The sequence below is a fragment of the Dermacentor albipictus genome, chromosome 1, assembly GCF_038994185.2.
Source record: "Dermacentor albipictus isolate Rhodes 1998 colony chromosome 1, USDA_Dalb.pri_finalv2, whole genome shotgun sequence".
Classification (NCBI taxonomy): domain Eukaryota; kingdom Metazoa; phylum Arthropoda; class Arachnida; order Ixodida; family Ixodidae; genus Dermacentor; species Dermacentor albipictus.
Genome location: NC_091821.1, coordinates 90,017,441 through 90,039,750, shown reverse-complemented (window position 1 = coordinate 90,039,750; position 22,310 = coordinate 90,017,441). Strand labels below are relative to the sequence as shown.

General features: G+C 44.1%; 1 protein-coding gene across 6 annotated transcripts in view; it reads right to left on the bottom strand.

Annotated features, from left to right (window-relative positions):
* poe (E3 ubiquitin-protein ligase-like protein poe) overlaps positions 1-22,310 on the bottom strand; it is a 549,262-nt gene that overhangs the window by 416,082 nt on the left and 110,870 nt on the right. For 4 of the 6 annotated variants that reach the window (XM_065455076.2, XM_065455078.2, XM_065455077.2 and 1 more), the window contains exons 10-15: positions 20,831-21,092; positions 19,792-19,912; positions 10,964-11,119; positions 10,692-10,876; positions 10,516-10,595; positions 10,363-10,436 (exon numbers count right to left, since the gene is read on the bottom strand). In XM_065455076.2, coding sequence (XP_065311148.1) covers positions 10,363-10,436; positions 10,516-10,595; positions 10,692-10,876; positions 10,964-11,119; positions 19,792-19,912; positions 20,831-21,092 — 878 coding nt within the window. The remainder of the gene's footprint in view (positions 1-10,362; positions 10,437-10,515; positions 10,596-10,691; positions 10,877-10,963; positions 11,120-19,791; positions 19,913-20,830; positions 21,093-22,310) is intronic. The other 2 variants (XM_065455079.2, XM_065455081.2) reach the window with 1 other exon arrangement.

The following is a 22,310-nucleotide window of genomic DNA, read 5'->3' as shown; positions in this document are numbered from 1 at the left end:
GGGACTGTAGTGCTCAGTCAAAACTGCGACGACTTCTTCATACGTCAACGCATTTGGCTTGCGCGGAGCCACCTTCCCTGCCAGCACTTGGATCGTATGCTTATTTAACGCAGCAACAAGCAATGCTCTTTTCTTAGTCGAGTCTTCAATCGCATTCGCTTCAAAGTATGCTTCTACTTTAATAAGGTACAGCTTCCACTTTGCCTTCTTCGAAGTCGGGAAGTAGGTGAGCCATGATGGCCTTGGTTTCTTGGTTCTGCGTGGGTTCCGGTTCAGTGTCGACTTTCACTGCATGGGCGATGTCCATCCTCGTCGCCACTGTAGGATAGCCATGGCGTGCTCGCAGCAACGCCATACCAGTAAAGCATCAGCGTAGTCAGTAGAACAAAATGAACCTTTATTCAAAGGTGTAGAGCGTATCTATAAGTAGCCGAATGGCAGGACGTGGTAGCACGTGTTAGTAGTGATAGTCCGAACTCTGAAGGTTCGCCAGAACACGTGAAGTTGCAACACAGATCCTATTGCACCCTTGATGGTTATAGAAAAGAGGAAAACAAGCTTTACAATGATGATAGCCATTTCATGCTAAGCATTTTCCTTGCGCTGCGAATGCACTCTCGAAATGGTGGATCCGAGGCATCACCATCTAAAAATATGAATCATCCCTTTATTACTGCGCAGACATGGCTGAAATTTTGCTGGCACCTTTGTATTGTCTAAGAAACCAAAGCTGCAGGAAAGAACACATTTTTGGGAGCAAAAATTTAAATTGTCTGCCCCGTGTCCCACCTTTCCAATCCGTTTGAGGGCTGTGGCTGTCACTATACTAAAAGGCTGACTGGGATACAGCGTGCACCCGTTGAACCTGGCCTGTACCGTACCACCAACCACTCCTCGTTAAACATACGTGGTGAACAGGATAGTGGTTTGTGTAAAAACATGGCTGCTAAACTGACCTCATGACCTTCTGTAAAGTGCTGCATTACAAAAGCAATGCACAGAACTGAGGGCAGCTCATTGTGCAAGTAATGAGGTGACAAGCAATCACCTGAATATGTTAATGACAATGGTGGGTGAGCTTGTACCATGAAGTGAGCGTTAACTGTGTCATGTGCAATCCCCTAAACATTATTGACTGCCATGGAACAGGTAAGAATATACAGCATCTCAGTTTTGTTTCTACTTCAATTCTCTTACACACATGAAAATTTTTGCAGCTTCCGATTTCTGGATATTGCGTTTGAGGTCAAATTAGATTTCAGTAAATATGGTACTTCCAATGCATCATACAACTGGTGTCTATGGATGCAGGCCTAATACTGCCTAGTGACTGAAGGTTTCTTTCAAATGTGGCATGAATGACAGCGCTACCTTTGATGTCTTAGTACCCAACATGGTGATCAGTTCAGAAGAAGGGACAGGAGATATACGAGCAAGACAAATGCACTATTAACTCGTTTTTATTCAGGCAGTACAGCAAAAATATAACGCACAGATGACATGCTTACAGACAGTGTAGTGTCCCTGTATAGTTTATCACTCCAAATAAAAAGCAGGTAATATACGCCGAATCTGTCTAGTATGTATGTATATATCTTTAGCCCATTGTCCGCATTTTTGGCATTTTTAATAGAAACCAACCAGTCCAGCTTTGAACTCTTGTGCTTCGCACACAACTGCCCACTTTCCGTGTCCAAAGATGCACGCATTTAAATTGTGTGTGGAAAATAACTTGTGCAATGCAGCTTTTGGGCATCCACTAGTGAAGCACAGCATACCATGTGCCACCACTGCTCTCATTACATCTTGCACTACATCAACAACGCATTAAACACATCATTGAGACACCAGTGCTGAACACAGTGGTTCACTTTAAACTGTGTGATAAACTTCTCACTGCTCTGGCACTGAAAACTTGGCAGCTTTCTGTTCCTGGGCTTACAGTTTATAATGACTATCTTCACAATCCATACTTTTTGCCCAAGCAAAATTAACCCATGTAATCCTGAATGTCATGTTTCACGATTGACCAGTGTCTCACATGTCAATCAGTCTGATGTAGTATAGTTGACTTCGGTTGATTCGGCCTTGATGGGGCGAATGAAATTGGTCAAATTATCCGGCGGGTCGAATTAAACAAGATGCAGAAAAAACATCAAAACATACCTCTGATTCATTTGAAAGTATTCGCTCGATTCTAACATGCCCCCAAATCAAATCCCTATTGTAAAAACCAGTAACCAGTGTCTCGTGCCATGCCAGATTATGGGCCCAGTGCCGAGCACTGGATGTAAGGGCGCTGGGCAGGAGCGGCATACTGGGAGGCGCTGGGTACTAATGCGAAAAGCAGCTCTAGAGCGCGAAATACGCGGTTGCCTAGCCACCATACATATCTTTTTTAACACAGAAGGCAACAGAGAGCATTTTAGTGCAGTAAAAAAATAAGAAGAAAGTAAAAATAAAAATGTGTGGACTAGCATTCGGTCTTCTGACCCACAGATCCCAAGCCCAGCACTTTACCACTAGCCACTCCAGCACATGGAAATGTGTGGATAATTTGCCATGTAAAAATTCAGGCGCAGTTTGTTTCACAGAGACACGTCTCGCACAGACAAGTTGATGCTCTATCACCCCGCAACTAAAGCTTACGCCTGTATCAGAAAGAAAAAGTTGTCCGTATTCAGCAGTATGCTTGAAAGTGGAACAACACTGATTTTCATTTGCGATTGGTATTTTAACCCCGAAAAAGTCGTAAATGAACCACTGACCCGGGACGCTGTGTGGGCTGTTACAGCCGATTTCGATAGCAGTTTCTTGTTCTTCACACAAGGAATATGAAACATTTTCTTACTTGGACAATGCAATTCAATCGACATGTCTGCCTAGTCACACATCTTCGTCAGAGAAGCATAGGATATAGTGCTGCCAGCCTTCAGCAGCAGCACAAATACGTATGTTTATAATGGGCCGATAGCGTGTAGACGGACCCGGCAGATACGCTAGGCCTAAGCTTTGGAGGAAAGAATCAATCTTGGTGAAGGTACCTGGCGAATGCTAAAATGTGTGTATTTGAGCCTCAGAACCTTTTATCTATAATTTTTTTAGTACACTAGGGAAAGAGGAAGTGCACGAATCGCCTCAGCTTTGTTATCAGTGCTATAATATCAGTAGCACTAGGCACTATAGTAGGCTTCGAACTCGGGGTCTGTTAGAACGCACCCGAACAACTTCTGGGTTTCGTGTAGATTCCATAACACTACGACAATGGCGACAACTCAGTCATCGGTTACATACAAATTACTAAAAAATGAGGCGTCCTCTGTGTTTGCGTGGTTACATTAAAAAATGTAGCTATCTGCCCAGTCAAAAGGAAATATGAAAAAATTAAAGTGATCTGCAGTGTCAAATATGCATGCATAAACACGGCAGCTCACACACCTTTATTCCAAGCTGCAACACGAAACAGACTTTTATGACCCCAAGATATAGCGTTATTTAGTACAAGAGAGTAGTATCTAGCAATTAAATTGTATAAAACATTTATTATTCAACAGCACCTATACTCCTCGCGTACTGGAACCAGTGCGGCACAAATGCAACCAGCGCAGTTACCAGTGCGAGCCAGCAAACTGCAGCGAGAACCAGCACATGTAGAGCACAAACCTGTGTGACCCAGTGTCATGGCAGTGAAACCAGCGTCTCGTCCAGTGTGACCAAGCTCTTATACAATGATCTTACTGGTGTCCCAGTGACTCCCAGCGAGCGCCAGCACCCCTAGTGAGTTCTAGTGTAAAAAAATGCATTGGTTTCACACTGGATGGTACTGGAAGACGCTGGTTTTTGCAATAGGAATGTGCGCCCACTTTCTACGTGCCCAAAGTAGAACTAACATAAAAATAACATTAAGGCTCCTAAACAAACTAGAAATCTTGGGTGCACCCGATTTTTTTTTTATCTCTAAGAAAAATGGGCAGGGGTTTAATACGTGTTCCACAGTGGCAGCCGGTTTTGTAAAGTCAGCTTCACCGCACGGGTCTTTATTTTTAAGTCAGCTTCGCCGCTATACTGCCGTGTGAGGCGGCAAAGCATGCAGACATTGTTTTCAACCTAATTTTCTTGGAAAAAAAAATGTGCATTAGAATCTGGTAAATACTGTAATCATACAATTGTGAGCTACTGTTATTGCTTGAAAATTTTCCTAGGGCAGGCTAAAAAAAGGCGTTTTCGATGGGAGATGTTTGACATGTTTTTCAATGCACTCACTGTCCCCTAATCTTTGCCAAGATTGATGCTGCCAATAAAAGAATAATAATAATAATAATAATATTTGGGGTTTTACGTGCCAAAACCACTTTCTGATTATGAGGCACGCCGTAGTGGAGGACTCCGGAAATTTTGACCACCTGGGGTTCTTTAACGTGCACCTAAATCTAAGCACACGGGTGTTTTCGCATTTCGCCCCCATCGAAATGCGGCCGCCGTGGCCGGGATTCGATCCCGCGACCTCGTGCTCCGCAGCCCAACACCATAGCCACTGAGCAACCACGGCGGGTTGCCAATAAAAGAGTCAGATTGGAGTCACCATAGGGATTAGGTGTGTGTGTGTGAGAACGCTGACTAGACAATTTCTAATTATCCAGCGGATCATTTTGGAATCAAAATAATGAAAGTTTTAGCCCACAGAAATGCATGGGCGCTGGGCCAGGACCTTCGTTTGGGACTGAATTAACTGAAGTAAAATGAACAGGGGAGGTATTCTGTAAGAATCCACCTAGTGGACTGTCCAATTCAGCTGCTGCTGATTGGCTGGTGTCGCTTGTCTCCTCCTCCTTCGTACTGCTGCATCCAATCAGGAGCAACCGAAATGAACAGTCCACTAGGTGGACCATTACAGAATACCCCCCTCCCCCCCAGATTTCTACTGTAAGTCCCAGGCCACAATGTGGTGCCAAAAATTGTAAAGCAGTCTTGTTAGCAAAAAAATAAATTCTATTCTATCCTGTCAAGTAGTTAATGTTCCACATGCAGTAAGCCTAGATTATAGGCTTTTCCACAGCAACTTCACTGAAAATGTAGCGTCTACCTTATGCTCTCTCTTTTCCCAGTGGCTCCTGTTGTCAAATTGTCAAATTCAAAGAAGTGTCGAATGAGCAAAATAAAAGGAATGATTTCGCAGCTCAGAAGACAGCTTCGAAGTCAACAATAAGTCTATTGACACCAGTGAAATTTGTTTGGGACATTTTTGTTTCTAAACTTCTTAGGTTGAGTCTGGCTTTTAGATTGCAGTGTAATCACTGTCTCACTCAAGTGGTTTGGACTAGACCTATCTATGATGTAACAGAGTGCTACTGTGGTAACCTCAAAGGCCCCTCACCAGGTTTGGCCACTTTGAGCTGACAAGCACAGAGCATACATTGAGCGATAACGATCGTGCCTGCAAAGCATTACAGTCAAACCTCGATATATCGAACACGGATATATCGAATTATTGCGTATATCGAACACTTTCTATATCACGTGGAAAATCGCATGCATTTTTTATTTTTTATTTCGAACGGGGCCAGATGTAAAATGGATATATCGAACTCCGTCGCCCCAGACCAAGTGCGCTCTTTTGACAGGAGGCGAGCTTTCCCGCAACACTCTCGAAGATAGCGGCGGTGCGATGGGCGTTCCAGACTGCTGCGTACGACAGCTCCCACATCGGTTGCGCCGAGGGCGCCATTTGAACGTAGCGGCGTACACACGCGGCGGCTTGGAGCCAGCCACGGCCGGTCTCGAGGGGAGCGCGCGCTTCGCGCGCTTCTCTAAAAGCGCTAAAAGCGCGCGCTCTCCTAGAGACCGGCCGTGAGCCAACCCGGCCGCCTCAATCACGCGCGCCCACGCCCCCGCCATGCACGCGTGATCGAGGCGGCCGTGGAGCCAGTTGGAGCGCTTTGTTGGTGCTGAGCCACACAGCATGTGCATTGAGGACTTTGTTGGCGGTGACGACAGCCCCGGAACAGTGGCGGAGTTAACAGACGTGAGATCGCGGCAGAAGTGACTGCTGAGCGACCAAACGAAGACACTGCCGAGGCTGATCCAGCAAGCGCTGATGTTGCCCCGCTCCCCACTGCAACTGAGGCTGTAGCTGCTTTGGCCGTTGTACGCCGCTACTGCAGCGCAATAGAAGGCACTGGACCGTCTCTTGTGGACCGTTTGGACTATGTTGAGGACGCCGTGGTCAAGCACGCGGTTTCCAATATGAAGCAGGCTACGCTGCTTCAGTACTTTCAGCAAACGAAATAAATACTTGGTTTGAAGCTTCATATGAGTATCTATTGCGCCACGATTGGTTCATTGATTGATTTGTGCTATTTTAGGCGTTTTCTACGTGATTTGATATATCGAATTCTGGCTATATCGAACTATTTTGTGATCACCGCGCTGTTCGATATATCGAGGTTCGACTGTATATCACTACGTGCCGCGGAAAGATCTTAAATTTTCAACTGAATGCCATTTTTCCTTCTCCTCACGGCCGCCACGCTCCAAGCTGGAGGATGATGTACTCGCATCCCTGTGCCGACGTACTCGAGTCCGCAGTGTAACGTCGGTCGTGGTGAGATGCGACTTCGAGAATTATTCAAGACAACACCTGTTATCTGTGTGATCTGTTGCTTGAATTGACAAATTGAAGTTTAGAAAAATAATAAAACACACAAACGTAATGTCTGATTGTTTTTGTTTCACTTTGCACCGAAGCAAGAGAGATGTACTTCCGCTTCGTCTGCTTGTTTCCACGGTCATGCGGTCACGTGCATAGGTAGCAAAACTATGCCATTTTCTACCGTGCTCCAGCGCGTGATCATGTTCTGCGATCTGCTTGTTCTGCCTCAGAATTTGTGTAGCACCGAATTATACCACTAGTCCTGTTTCCTTGAGCACAGTGGGCAAAATCGTGCGCTGCACGAACGAGACAACAGCTCGCACGCGATGCCATCAGCGAAAATGCGTAGCGCCGAAAAAAAAAAAAAAAAGGCGGGGCCTGTGATGTAAGCGTCTTGCGATCCTCGAGGTCCTGGTATGGGAGAACGCAGGGAAAGAATTTCACTTGCAAAGGCTAGAAGGGGCAAGTGGAGTGAGCGTCTTGCTTGGCAGTGGAGCTCACCTGCCGAAATCATGGATCCATGGCACTGAAATATTTCTATCTCAACTATTAATGAACCGATTTGAAAAATTTCTGCCGCAGAAAGCTCCCTAGAGGACACATAACTTCCAGCGTATAACCAAAATTTGCTATGGGGTCTGGTTAGGGGCCCTTTAAGGTGGTATGGCCACCAGTCTTTCATTATTGAATTTTCTCTGGCTTACCAAGTCCTTGCTCATAGCAAGACTGACCTTCTTGGTGCTCCAGAAATGTAAAGAACCAATTTAGTTTGACTTAAACGCCCTTGAGACACTGTGTGCAAAATTGTGCATGCCAAGATAGTGCATCAAAAGCAATAGCGCTGATGAAACTAATGAAATTTAAAGGCGTCGCAAACATCTTGAAACAGTTCGCATTGGACCTGTGTTGCAATTTTGAATCTGAGTAAGGTGCTTTAGTAAAACAAGTTTAAACGTAAACGTATGGGTGCCTGCTCACAGTAACAGCATGTTATCATATCCCTTGTTTTTCACAATTTTTCACATCCAGCCTATATCTAAAGTATATGGATGGGTGCTTTCCAAGTATGCTACACATGAAAAAGTTGTTCTCATATCTAATATTTCTGTAACGAGTTCTTGCATCTGAGTCCACAATCTATAATCGTAACAAAATTCTTTGAAGAATTATATTAATCCATTCTGCAGCAGCACACTTTTCATGATTCTGAAGATGCAAGGAATTTTTTTTAAACTAAATTTTCGATACACAGAATCAGTGCCTGAAGGGGATATTCCTTTTTAGTATCCCTTAAACACAATCAGTTTTCAGAAGCATAGTGTGGCCCAAGTCCACCACAGCGATCCCGGATGACTGGGGTTGTGTACCAATGGTCTGTGATGCTACCAATTAATATTATTATGCCAATACGTCACTTGAACCCATGAAGCAATACTGTAAGAGCGCATGTTTTAAAGCAGTGAAATTTTTGGATGTTAAAACTGCCCGTCACACATCAAAGGTGGAGGTTGTGTACTGTGATTACTAAGTCAACAGTTATAAAATAAATAAGACAAGTGTTGCAGCCAGGCACGTATGCAGGATTTTTTTTTTTTTTTGGGGGGGGGGGGCAACCTAAGGTAACTTTTCTATGCAAATGAGGTGGAGGGTACCTTTACTAGTACAAATGTGAATAATGCTGACCATATGCCATAAAGACATGTAAAGCTGCAAAAGAGAATTGAAATATTGTGTATCTCACAGGTACACCTGCGAGATACATCACTTCTTTACTTGGCAAACCAAGAACCACATCAAATGGACTCGCGCATGAAAGATGCATGGGAAGAACTTTGCCAAGAGCAAGTTAACAAGCGAAAGTGCAAAATAAAGATTTCTAGTAACGTTTTTTAAATTAGCTCTGAAAGAATTTTAGAGCAATGTATATTTGCAGAACAGTCACAGTTCTTTTGCATCCCTCGTTTACTGCTCTACCAAGTAGCAAAATCGACTCGTGTTGTTATTTGGGAACTTGCGTAATGATGCGTGGTCACCAGTCCCGTACAACCGTGTAGAGTGCAGGACGCTGCGGTTCTAGGCGTACTGCGCCCACCGCGAAAGGTTAGAACCCCCCCCCCTTTAGCACAGCAGGGAAGTGGCTACATCAGGCGGCTCGATTGATAACTGTAGAAGCGTAATTCAAGACACACGGAATTATTCTCCAGTTCCGGCGGTTTTTTATCTACTTCCTTTTTAAATAAAAAGATTATCTATAAATATTTTCACAAACAATTTTCGCTTTTCCTCGTTTGGCTGTTGCCTTGGCTTTCTCGCTTAATAGATCACTTAATTTCTCATCTCCTTGCGACTGTTGTTTCCAGTTGCCAATTTTTCACGAAAAGCACTGTACAATAAGGGAAAAACCACACGAGGTAATGGGTGACAGTCATATTGCTTATGGGTTTACGGGTTATTGCAGGGTCTGATGATGGACGCTGTTTTGCAATATTTTATTTTCCTCCTTATCTAACCCATATCGCGGATACATGGTTCAGAGAATCTGCCAGTGTCGCGGCGAGCTGTCACTCGAGGAAATGATGAAGCAAAAGGAAAAGTTTAACGCAACTGGCGTTTTCTCTGGCCACAACTCGTTCCATGAACATACAGAGCAGCGGACTATGAACCGAGTCCCTTTCCTGGCCCCTGGATCAGTCTAAACAAAGAAGGTTGAACTAACGAAGCAACAGAGATGCGCGCGATTGTTGAATACATGGTGACATAATAATTGTGTTGGACATTCAAATAAAATAAATATGATAATTTAAACTATAAATTACTCCATGCCGGCAGCAATAGATGGTGACAACTGAATTCATCTTGAGTTAATCGCGCGGGCACCGAATCAATGACAAAACTGGCTTCTACATCCTAGGAGATGCCGATAACTACCGCCACCTAAAAGGAGTGAAAAAATTAACTATTCTACTCTGTGAAAATGGAATGGCAGCGAAAGCTGACAACAGTCAAAGCTCTCAAACGAAAAGCAAGGTGTTTCACATCTGCTTCGGGTCGGCCTGAATATAGTGCAATGCCGGGCCAACCCGTGGTGGAGGTAAAGCACACATTAAGAACTCCCCATATGTAGACCGATCCCGAAGATACTCCAATACCAGGACCATCCACGGCGGGGGTGAAGCAGGCGTTAAGCGCTCCCCTCACGTGAGTCCATCCCTAAGGTAGTGCAATGCCGGGCTGACCCGCCTCAGGGGTGAACCAGACGTTAAGCGCTGCTTCACCCTACCCTTGGGTACGTGCTTGGTTGCAGCACATTCTTGGGTTAATAAAATTTGCAAAGTAAAAGAATTGTAAGAGGATATTATACGTCTTCAGATTATTTCCAACAAGACTACGCCTTTTTTATTTTTTCCCTTGACTTGTCAAAACAATTCTCAATTCTGCACACACACTGCACAATGGACTCAATAAAAACACAAACTTGTGCAGTAACTGCAGTGGCATTATCAAGTTAAAATAAAGCAATGTCAGCAATTTAGCTGACATTGCTGAAATTGAAATTAGCTGCTTTTGTTCAAATGACTTTTGTAGCACACATAATGGTGCACTTTAACAAAATTAGCTTAGTTAACATTGTGGCCAATTATACTGCTGTCAGCATGCAGAATCTGTTTCAACAGCACAACATCCAATACAATCAGCTTTTAACAACAGCTCACTTTTGCATGTCTCCCGATCCAAGTCCTTGATGATACCCGCAAGGATAACCATCTGTGGTGTGCCTATTCCAGATCTGGGACAAAAAAAAAAAAAGTTTTCACAAACACTGTTACTCAAGAACAGCGGCAATAAAGAGAAGAGTGTAAACTCACTTGAGATATGCCTGTACTGGCTCAAAGTTGACTAGGTAGGCATTCACAAAGTTGAGAACTTTTGTTGACAACTGGATATACTAAAATGTCAAAAAGGAAGCAATACACGTGGAACATGTTATGAACTGAACGAGAGTTGAATGACATCTCCCTAATGCTGGTGGAAAGAAGCTTACCCCATGTGGTTCCTCCTTGTCTGGAATGAGGGGCCGGCCATCAGCGAGAGAGCAGCGGACACCTCTATTTTCTGTCTCTGTCTCAGGAAGCCCCTTTGGCTGCAGCGGACCTGGACCAGGGCTATGTTCTCGCGGGGCAGTTGTCAGTTCATACCAATGGCCCAGGATAGGCTCGCTGTCATCATCTGCATTACAGAGCAACCAAAACTTGAGGATGTCATGTGCATGCCATACTTACTGGGGGCCTCTTCGATTATCAGTCCCGGACTCACCGCGGACTTCCCGAGACGCCAGTCCGGCGTTCGTTTTTCTCGGGTGGCTCCGCGCACCAGTCCGAGGGTTGCTGGAAAGCGCTTGTTTTTTTCGGAGCGAAGGCCTCGGACGCCCTGAGGACTCACCAAGTTGCCCGGAGGTTTTTGGTCCAGCAGCTAGCAGGTGATAAAGAGACGCGCAAGTATGCGGCCATATTGAGGTGGGCTCCATGCGCTCTGGTCTGTACTTTGCGTTTCCGCAGGACGTTACTGTGCACACTTCCAAAGATGACATGCTGCTTTTCCTGGTCTCGTGGCCTAATAAATTAATTTGAATTCTAAGAGCTTTAGTTCTATATATTTGGCTATAGAGTAAAGTAGTTAAGTGCAAGTTCATCACATGACAAGAGGCATCGCCTTGTCACTTTATTTCAACCCTCTATTTTTTTTTTTTCCCATAAGCCAGAACTAACCTATTATGGCCAGGTGTCCAAATCAGAACTACTAGGTCCAGCCATAATGAACACAGCAAATTTATTTTTGTTTATACTTTAACTGTCTGTTCACTTTGTACTGCAGGCTGCACATTGCTTTTATGCAATGAAGTGTCTTTGCACTTGTACATCTACATTACAGGCATGTGGGCATGATGACACTAATGAATGGATGACTGGTGCAAGAACAGTTCTCAGCCTGACTTAATTTCACAGATTTCTCTTGCATTTTCTTGCTCCGATTTAAAGGTCAACCTCTTGCCTAATTGGGATGCATTGGTAAATGGACTGAGACGTAAGTAATGACTAAATTTTCAGGCATTAACACTGAGGTTTCATTCAAGGTAAGTTTCCTGCAAAAGAAATTTCCAAGTCCATGACACCATTTACCTGCCATATAGCACAAACCAATGCACACAAAAAATACACACGATTTCATAACATAATACTTTAGTGACAAGGAGTCACACTACACCAAGAAATGGTTTAAAGAGAAACATTAAAACGAAGCAGGTTATAATGAACTAATGAATGCAGTGAAAATCGCAATTCCACTTGGAATTCTCAGTAAACACAAGGTTCACCATGCATCATGAAGGCCCCATGTAGCAGTCACTCGATTGTCACTGACTCCCATGTTGTGTGTGCACAACGTGCTTTGCTTAGGCTGACTGTCATTTTATTATCACACCAGAATAAAACTTGTGTAGCAGAGCGCATGGCTTTCATTAAATGCTGCACAGTGTAACGACAGCCATAACAATCTTCTTGACCTGTGCAGCTAACTTATCGGTTTTGGTTCAGCTCATTCCTTCTGGTGATTGCTTGGCTTGCTGGCATTTCTTGAGCTTGCCAGAAGAGTGCTGAGACCACAGCGAATCCGGACACCAGCATAAAAAAACTGGACTGATTTTGTTGTTGTTTAGACTTGCATCCAGCCATGATCACTGTATGAAACTGCAAGACTGCAGTACATCACAGTGTTGCTCATGAAACACTGATAAGCCAAACTAACATTTTTTTTCGTGTTTTGAAATGAGCAATCCCACAAGTGTCATCACAGTGCAACAATATGCGCAGTTTGCAAGCTAATTGATTTTTGCAGTCACTGGCAGTCTACAAATTCAGTCAGGAGCATGCGACGATGCTCAGTTTTTTCACTCTACCTTGTGGGCACATGAATCAATTTGGCACTTGTTTTGGACTGCAGACAGATACATTTTTGGAGCAATTTCTTAAAATAAACGGAAGTTCATTCAACTCTGTATGACTGCATCAAACATTCTGCTAGTTCCATGGTACAGTCTACACTCGTTACAACAGACCCGCGTACAACACTTTTGGATATAACGGACCATATTTCAGCCTTAGTTTGTTCTACCTACTTTATTAATGCAACAAAGTTTGCTTTTAACGGACCGCGTACAACGAACTATCGGCTACAGCGGACGACATCAGCGGCAATTTTTTTCAAAATCGGCTGTATAAAACGTACTTTTGCCATGTCGACACGGGCTGACAACCAAGTTGCAAAGGTCAGGCGACTATTGTGGTTCAATACCGTAAGTGTGCGCCATCTTTCACGCGCGAGACACGGGGAGGGGGAGAGAGAAAGATGGGGTACTGCTCCGGCGGCAACTGGTGCTTACGGTGCGGCCGCCATTTCTTGAAAGCCATCTGTGATGTGGAGACAAAGTGCACGCCCGCGCAGGCACCGCATCATGAAAGCGATCTGCAATGTGGACAAAGTGCACCCAGCACCGGTAGCTTCGTATGTGCTGTGCTTTCGACGTTTAGGTCGCGTTGAAGTGAGACAGCACGAAGGTCAATTCACTCACTGCTGCTGCCGCGCTTATCTTGCTTAATTTGCTATCGCAATCAACGCTTTGCTTTTCGGGCAAAACTGCGACTTTTATTGTTTGTTACTTTGAAAGTTCGTCACTCACTCTTTGCAATAAAGTTGTTAGACAGTGCGATGAAAGTTTTGGAAGAGGGGTGTTTCGGATATTACGGACTTCGGATAAAACTGATGTTTTTTGTTGGATTATCACGGTCCGTTGCAACGAGAGTCGACTGTAGTACAATGTTACTTTCCTCAGGGTCAGGCCGAGAACTGTTCAGCATCGTTGTAACAAGTCCCAATTATCGTATTTACACATGTAAAGCTTGGCCTTATGCAAGACTCGCATCCTCACTTTGGAGCGTGAAAATTTGGATAAAGCTTTCCACCTATGCGTGGTCACACAGGTATCTGCGTGCCTACCGGTGAGCCATTGCAATCACGAAGGCCACGCCCATGTCTTTATTCTTTCTATGAGCTGCTACTACTATACTGAACTTGCAGTGCAGTGAAATGAACTTGCAGTGCAGTGAAAGCTACAGGGCATGTGAGCCAATCAGAAGAACCAATGTGCTGATTGCGTCATTTCAAGACCAACATATCCGCACCTGGAGGACAGTAGCCAATAGCCTACAGGAAGCTATAGGCTGACCGTCCACAATCAAGTGCCATGACGGACATGATCAATTAATTAGTGCATATGCAGCGTAGTTCACAGACGCTTGAAGCTTGTTAATGCTGGGAGAGGTGAGATTTTATGAAAAAATACTGCACATCCCACCAACTGTGGGAATATATGCAAGCGAAGCTTTCGCATCTGTGCTTTCGCATTCGCAGCGTGCTTCATCAATGTCAGCTGTGCTGAGGTGCATTGTTTAGCAGGTTTTAATGGCATTGTGCTTTTGGCCACATTAACAGTGCACTGCTGCAAGAAGTGTGCACACGAATTTTGGACACATGGCATGCGGTTTTGTTCGAGGCTGTTGTCAAGAGCAAGGCGAATGGAAACAATAATGGATGGCATAGAGGATGACTAGCTTTGGAAGAGCGCCGATGAGCCGAGCTTGCCAAACGACAAGGGCCGCAGAAGCAATGAGGACGACTGGATAGAAGTGTTCATAGTCGGCTGCTAATGGTTTGAGTTATTCTGCACAGCAATATCATTCGAGAAAACAAATAACTGCAGGCCTTATGTGAGTAAACAGGGTACTTAGAGAATGCAAAATGCACACATGTTGTAAGCTCCCAGAAAAGGTGGTCACATATGCTCGTCACTCTTAATGCCAAATACATTATTACAGCTATTCCATTAAACAGTACTAGCACTGCTAGAGCCCGACACTGCAGCAGCCGACAATGCAGTCGGAAGACAGCTGTGCGTGTAGGTAACCCAAGTCGCTCACACTCATGACCCTATACATAGCTTTGACCAAAAGAATCCTCGGGCTGTCTACGGACTATCCGGGCACCATAAATCGAAGAGGCCCAACGTATGCCCATGTACCACAGTTCCTTTCAATGGTTGATGGCACTAGCTGTACATATTTGCCTAATACAAAACAAATTACCATGGCTAAGAGCAGCCCCAAGCTTGCTGGTTTAAATCTCAAATGTTTATAAGAACAAGTTTTTCTTCGTGTGTTTTAGTTTAGACCTTTCTCCTTTGAACAGAAAAGGCTGCATGTGAAAAAACTGCTTACAGTTGAACCAACAGTCGAACCTCAATATAGTGAACAGTACAAATCATGCAAATTATTTTGATATCATCCAAATTAATTACAGTGAACTCTCCTTACAACAAAATCACTTTATCCTTTATCCAAAGTTCTACGAGGTCCCGACCACAGTGCATGCCTTTATACCACATTATTCAAAGTTGAGCAGTGCCACAAGCCACTTGGTATGAAGTGAAACCCACGCAAGACAGCTTGTTGCAGGGTACACAATAACCCTTTGCTTTTCTTTGTCAACCCAGACGGGCAGAGAGCACTGCAAAGGCCACTCTGTTACATGGTGGCAGCTTCTTGGGACTCTGGCTACATCATACAAACATAACCGATAAACAAGGCAGCTGCTGATAAACATCAGACTCTCACTGGAATCATGTCACTCCTATTGAGTGCTGAGTGCAGTTTGTTTCAATGTACCATTGAGGACAAATGAAACATGAACAAGAAATTATAAAGCAGAACCCCTTTTACGAGTGACACGAGTTTTGTACAAGCGGGCAATCATGCGAAGTCTTGAAGGCAGGAACAAAACAATGCATTTTAATCTGCCTTAACTTGTTCTCGTTCCTATCTGTTCCTGACAGAACATTTTATAAGCCTCTGGATTGTTGGAGTGCCCTTCCCGTATTACTAGGGCTCTGCTATTAGAGTCTCTGCTTTTAGCAAAATACCCCTTACACAAACTCAATTTCCTGTCCCAATGATTTCGTTATATGGGTTTACTCAATTTACATAACACTCACCAGAGATTGATAAGCTTTTATCAGCAGTTGGCATGTAAATAGGAGGAGCCTTATGTGGGTGATAAAGCAAGCTAGAGACCATGCAATGTGACAATGGTCACTTTGGTGAATGCTTCACTTGCCAGTCAAACTAGTGGCGACAACTGCAGGCAGTATTTAACCCATTTGCTTCCACGGCTAGCGCCGAGCCGGCCAGGTGAGAAGAGGCCAAAGTGGCCTCTCTAAAACTAAGAGTTTAACGAAACTAGGAGTTTCAGGATGATAAGAAACTGAGCTTGCTGCTATGTACAGGGGAACACGCCACCACCAGCAGCGAGACGCGGTGCATTCTGGGCAACGAGGTGGACGCAGAATGCAGCATGTCGCATGTTGCACCTGCTGCAGCCGGGGAACACTGGATACGTTGACTGTGTCTTGTGTCAGACTATAGAGCGCTGCACTTTTGCTGGCATGGAATTGTCTTGCCAAGCGTGCATGCACATAGTCGCTACATCAAACTATAAGACGACCTTTAGAGCGGATGTTTCGAGTTTTTCATAGACGGTAGCCCATTGCAGGCTATTTTCTAGTTGTTTTGCGCTTTGCACACTAGATGGCCATATCTGTCCAGACTTTCAGCAGGAGCTGATGGTAAAACAATGGAAAGCTTCCTGCTCACCGAATTCCGCTCTGTTGTAGCCGTTGCAACCAGAAAACAGGGCTCCGAAAAAACATACAGGCTTCTGAGTGGGCTCATTTTTTTTCAGCAGATACCACTGAACACTGTGTGCTTAGTTTTCAAGGGCCAAGTCATAAAGTCTAAGAGGCAATCTCAGGGAGAAAAACACGAAGCTGCGAAGTTCCTGGACATCTTAAGCTTTTTCTTAGACTCATTTTATACTTTTTTCTTTACTGCATCTGACGTGGAAGCTTTTTGTGAACAAAATAAACCAGACATTTCATAAATTCAATGTTTGTAGCAGATATTAGAGTGATTTTTTTTACAGCATGGTACATGCTGAACAAAGCAGGAAAATGCGCTGTGGAACCCCAAGCATGGCGGTGTGCTGAATGAGCGGAAGCGAAGGGGAAATGAGCAGGATATACTCAGTACTGCAGTTTTGTACTTGAATGCTTCTGGTTATAGCAACTGCAAATATTAATGGTGGGCTCACAGTTTCGAACTCTGTTTGAGCATGTGAGAGTTATCAGCAACATCTGCACCGAGTGTGTGTGTCAACATTGCTCCATCCATATTCAGTTTACAGTACCTTGCCTGATATTCATGCAAGGGCCCGTGTCTAACCATGACGGCTAAGGGCTCTGAGGGCAGTAAATACTGTAGTTTGCACATAAGTAAATAAATTTTTTGATTGATTGATTGAGATTCTGCAATCCCAGCTAATGGGTCATATTTTTCTATATAAGCAATCAAAAGGCTTTGTACTTCACATCTCAACTTGTGCCAAACATTTCCGCAGCCCACACAGTGCCATGAGGCACCAATAAAAGTATATTTTTCTGGCCATTAAACTGTACATCCATACCACACATAAAGGAGCAGTGATTCTTGGTAAGCCTGCGTAATGTGGGGAGCACATGCATCTATTTCCCCCCGCTTACTCAAGTCATTGCATTCGCACATTGCGGATGTGTTGAGAGCTGGCGTAAACACGGCAGAGCCGTACTACGCCCTCTCCCTGCGCTCCCTTGCTCTTGCGACGTGTGCACCCTTCCTCGACTCGCAGGAAAGGGAAAGGTATCCAATGCGTGAGGAGTGTATTTCTCTTGCTAAGGTAAAAATTTATAAAAGAGTGTCACCAGGTGAGACTCACTCTCTTTGGCATATCGACCATGGTCCCATGAGTGGCCTCCTTGCCTTACTATCACGTGCAATGAGGCAAGCCTATTTATTACTTATTACACAGTGAACTTCCCTCTGCAAGTTTTACTTATTGCTTGCAGCAATAAACATTGTTGGAATTGACACTGTTGGTTGCCTTGTTTGCCCAAACTAACATAGCTGTGATTACACGCGCTACGGGTTGGGGAGTACTATGGAACGACTGTGTGTAAGTAGATCTGGAGCTTGCCTTCAGCCCTAGCCTCTACAATAGTAGAGTACCCCCACAATAGCTACAGTGGCTTTTGCAGCGATGATCAGCAAATCGGCATGCCAGGCAGCATTTGCTAAGGAGACTATGTGCTACAGTAAAACCTCGATAATTCGAACTTGGTTTTCGAAATTTCTTTAATTCAAAGAATTTGAGTGGTCCTGTCACTTACAATGCAAATTCTACCAGATAACTTTAACAGCCCGTTTGGCTCTATCCGGATAATTTCCAATTTCCGAACAGCAGCAACATGTGACCTCGCGGGGGTCGGAAAACAGTCTGCAAAGCTCATTCAGCCAAAAGAATAAAATTGATTAGGCTTAGAGCGGCTTAAAAAAAGTCCCTATTAATGCCCTGCCTCGTACTACACTTGGAGGCGGTTAGAGTTGCTTGGATTTGCACAAGAGTGACATCTCCATATACAGTCGACAAGAGCATCACCGCGATGGCAATCTCTGCCAACAGAGTTCGCCATGGGGATAGAAGAAACGAGCTTCGCACCACTTGGCTCTCACGAATGCAGAGGAGGTGGCGCCAATTACACAAATGCGAAGCCACATGAACACCCACAAAGTTGCGATGTTAAAAAAAAATAAAAAATTATTTTATGGCGTTTACGAGCCAAAACAACAATCTTAATATGAGGCACACCATAGTGGGTGTGCCCGAAAATTTGTGCCCGAAAATTTGGACCACTTGGGTTTCTTTAACATGCAGCTAAAGTTAGGTGCACACGTGTTTTTGCATTTAGACCCGATCGAAAGATGAGACGCCTCCTGCTCACCTGCTCAATGGACACACCACGTGCAAAATAGCAACCGAAACTTTAGGGGAAAAAAAAGAAAAAAAAAAAGCAGATACCGCATTAAGAGAATATGAAGACAGTCCTGACCAAAAAAAGAAGGAAAGAAGAAAAAGTGCCGTCCCCCTGGAGCGTTTTGTCAGCCAAGGAGGCACAGGCATGACCTCCGATCCGAGACCAGAGAATTATGCTCGTTCTTTATTTTTGATAGCGTGTGCATCCCAATCTTGGAGGCTACATAGTGGGCCGCTGAAAGCCAAGCCAGCAAAAAATCCAGCATGGTGGCTTCCAAGAACATGCAGCATGGCTAAGAACGAGCGATTTAGTCCGGAAAATCCAACTACGGGGCCTCGATTCACCTAAGAAATTGGTCGTGAAAATGCATTAGCCCAATGGGAACCCTGACAGTGTATTTATCAACTCCGGAATATCCATAAAGTCAAAATTTTTTTAGTCAAGCACCTACGTGCCCGCTTTAGCGGCGGTTATCAATTCCATGAACATCGTCCGCGGTGGTGATTTTTGTATGCTTTGTGTTGTGAGCCAGCTGGACAACATGGCACTTGGGCCAGTGAACTACTGCACTAAGCAATCCCGCATCAGTGATTACTTTAAAGTAATCTTTCTCAGACACGAAAATAAAGGTGATATCTTTTTCTGGCAAGTTATCTTTTTTTTGTTCATTTCAATTAATTCAAAAATCCACGTAATTCGAAGAATTTTCGTCGTCTGGCGGCCTTTGAATTATCGAGGTTTTACTGTACATTTCAACCCACAAAAGATGAAGCACTGCTACCAACTGTGTTAGTGATACAGTGAATACACTTATTCTACCAAAGTCTTCTACATTGGATGGCTCAGTATCAGAGGCCATGGTTGAACCATCATGCTGCAACAATGGTGTGTGGCACACACACCGTAGAGCTTAAGGTACACTGTATTCACACATCAGGTAGTTGCATACAGCTGTTGCACCCTTCTGGCTGGTGTGCTGTGGAGAAGCCTGCCATGTGCATCCAGTATGCGCCCATTCCAATTTAATTAATATATCCATGTTCACTATAACAAGGCTCGACTGTATGCTTAAATTCTTTAGAATAAGGAACCAAAAAAAAATTATGCTAACACTTTTTTTTGCAACAATCACCTTCATCAGCACTGCTATCATCTGATGTGCTGAAGTCTTCCTCGTAGAATGTGTTTGAATCTGAAGTGCTGAAGTTGTCACCATCTGTTGGGTGCTTCTGAATCCTCTTCAGCATCCCTGCCTGCATAAAAAAAATATAATAAGAAAGCACATATGGACCATACACAACAAAACTGCAGTTAACGATATGTACTATGGGCCACTACTGTACAATAACCACTATGCCTACATACTGGGTGTTTCAGCAAACACTTTCAAAATTTGTTAAAGGTTGCCTATAACAGATAGCGCGATTCTAGTTCATGAGCTGGTTTACCCGAAGAGGTGGACATTACTTGCACAAAAAAATTGAAATGCATAATCAACTAATTACCAAACATTTCCCTAGTTAAGTTTTTAACTAAATTACCTTTGGTGCATATTGCAATTTACAAATTCTAGCCGTGGAGTTTGCAAGGCAGATTCACTTGGAACGAATTCTCAGGATGACACCAGTTTTGAGATATTAATTCCTGAACGTTGTAGAGAAATACATTCCAGTTAGGCGTTCCGGAAAGGCATTCCAGTTACTTTACCAAGACATCGTTTCATGCATTCAAGCAAAAAAGTAACTGACACACAAATGCATTTCTGCATAAACAATGCATTTCTCCACAGCTCAATCAGTTAAGGTAGAGTTGATTAAAGTGTGTGATGGTGCATCCACTTGGCTTCGTCACTTTTGCTGCCAAGTACACTGCACATCTCTGGAGACCTTAAAGTCCTCTACAAGCGGGCTGCGCATGCGTATAAATACTGTGACAGCATGACGGTGGCTGCACCGTGAGTGTCTATAATATTTGCTATCGCAATAAAAGAAAACAGAATTTATTTCTGTAAGTGTAACCCCTTCCATGCCATTGCAAGATGTCCACATCTGCAAAATATTCAGGAAGAACCCTTGCATTTTGCTCACGCAAAGAAAATCTGAACAGTAATAGTGCAAACCATCTTGTGGTATAACAAGCTACCAACTTCCCAAATCAGAAGAATGCTCTACCTTGCGGTAAGAGACTGAGACGAGGTCAAAGAGCAGGGCAGGTAGGTTTAGCTGCATGAGCACCCGGACACATTTCCATGCACAGAAAGGTGTATTGATGTTGCCCAGGAAAGTGAGGATGCGCTCATCTGCACGGCTGGCCTCCCGGTCGCTCTCTTCAGGGGCCGCACCGGCTTCCAGCCGGAGCTCACCAAACACGCTGGTCAGAAGTGACAGCACCTGGTTGGCAAGTGCCACGGGCAAGACTCCAAAGCCCTGCTGGCTGCAGCCCAAGAAAGAATATGCAAGTTACAATGAAGCTCTGATAAAAGCAGCAAAAACTGAATGACAGATATTGCAATGAAAGCCCAAGACTACATACAGCAGACTGCAACCAAATTAAGGGGCTTTATGTGCCAAAACCACGATCTGACTATGAGGCATGCCGTAGTGGGGTACTCCGCAAATTTGGACCACCTAAGGTTCTTTAACGTGCAACTAAATCTAAGTACACGGGTGTTTTCGTATTTCGCCTTTATTGAAATGCCGCTGCCATGGCCAGGACTCGATCCCACGACCTCGTGCTCAGTAGCCCAACACCATAGCCACCAAGCAACAATGGCAGGTTAGTAGACTGCAACTAACCAATTTGACCAAAGGAGGGGGGGGGGGGGGGGAGATGTCCATATTGGTTTAAACTTGAATTGGCGCACAGCACACACATACTTAGGGAAAGCACAAGCAGAGTCAAGAGTGCTGACTTCCAACTAGTTGTATGTTTATTAAACACTGAATACTATCTAGACTGGCAAAAAAGAAGGAAATAAGGCATGCGACTGGTATACAGTGAGAGTGACTGATATATCAACTATCACTGCCTTGCTTTGTTTCCTTTTCTTTGCGAATGTATATACCATTCAGTTCTTCATGAAAATAAAACTTGGAAGTCAGCACTCTTTCACTGTGCCAGTGCCTTTTCCTAACTATGTGTGCACTGTGAACACATTCAAGATGCAATGTTACGAACTTGTCCTGTCTTCAACTCCTTGTTTAAAGCTGTCTAAAATTTGAACCAAAAGATCCATTTAGAAGCGGTATAAAGCAAATGCATGTAAATTTCAGCCAGGTCAAAAAATAGAATCAGAAATCAGAAAAGCAAGAGCTCACTGTTTCATGTCAGCAAGCCTATGCATTATTTTCTGGCATCAAATCCTCATTGAACTTGAAGCATATTATTTGCATTGAACCTGCATATTATTTAATCCGTTTGAACCAAATTTCCCCAAATTGGGTGGTGATGAGTGGTGTGAAAGCCAAGCTTGTGCTTGACTGAAACAGAGTGCACATACTGGTGTAATCACCACTCAAAAGCAACGGTGGGAATGCTTTCACGGTTCTTATTTCCCTTACATTTACTACAGTGTGCATGCAGGGCTCATACAGGGGTTGTATGTGGAGGCAGATGGCGACAAATAGTCTTAACTTTGTCCAGAGGAAGGTT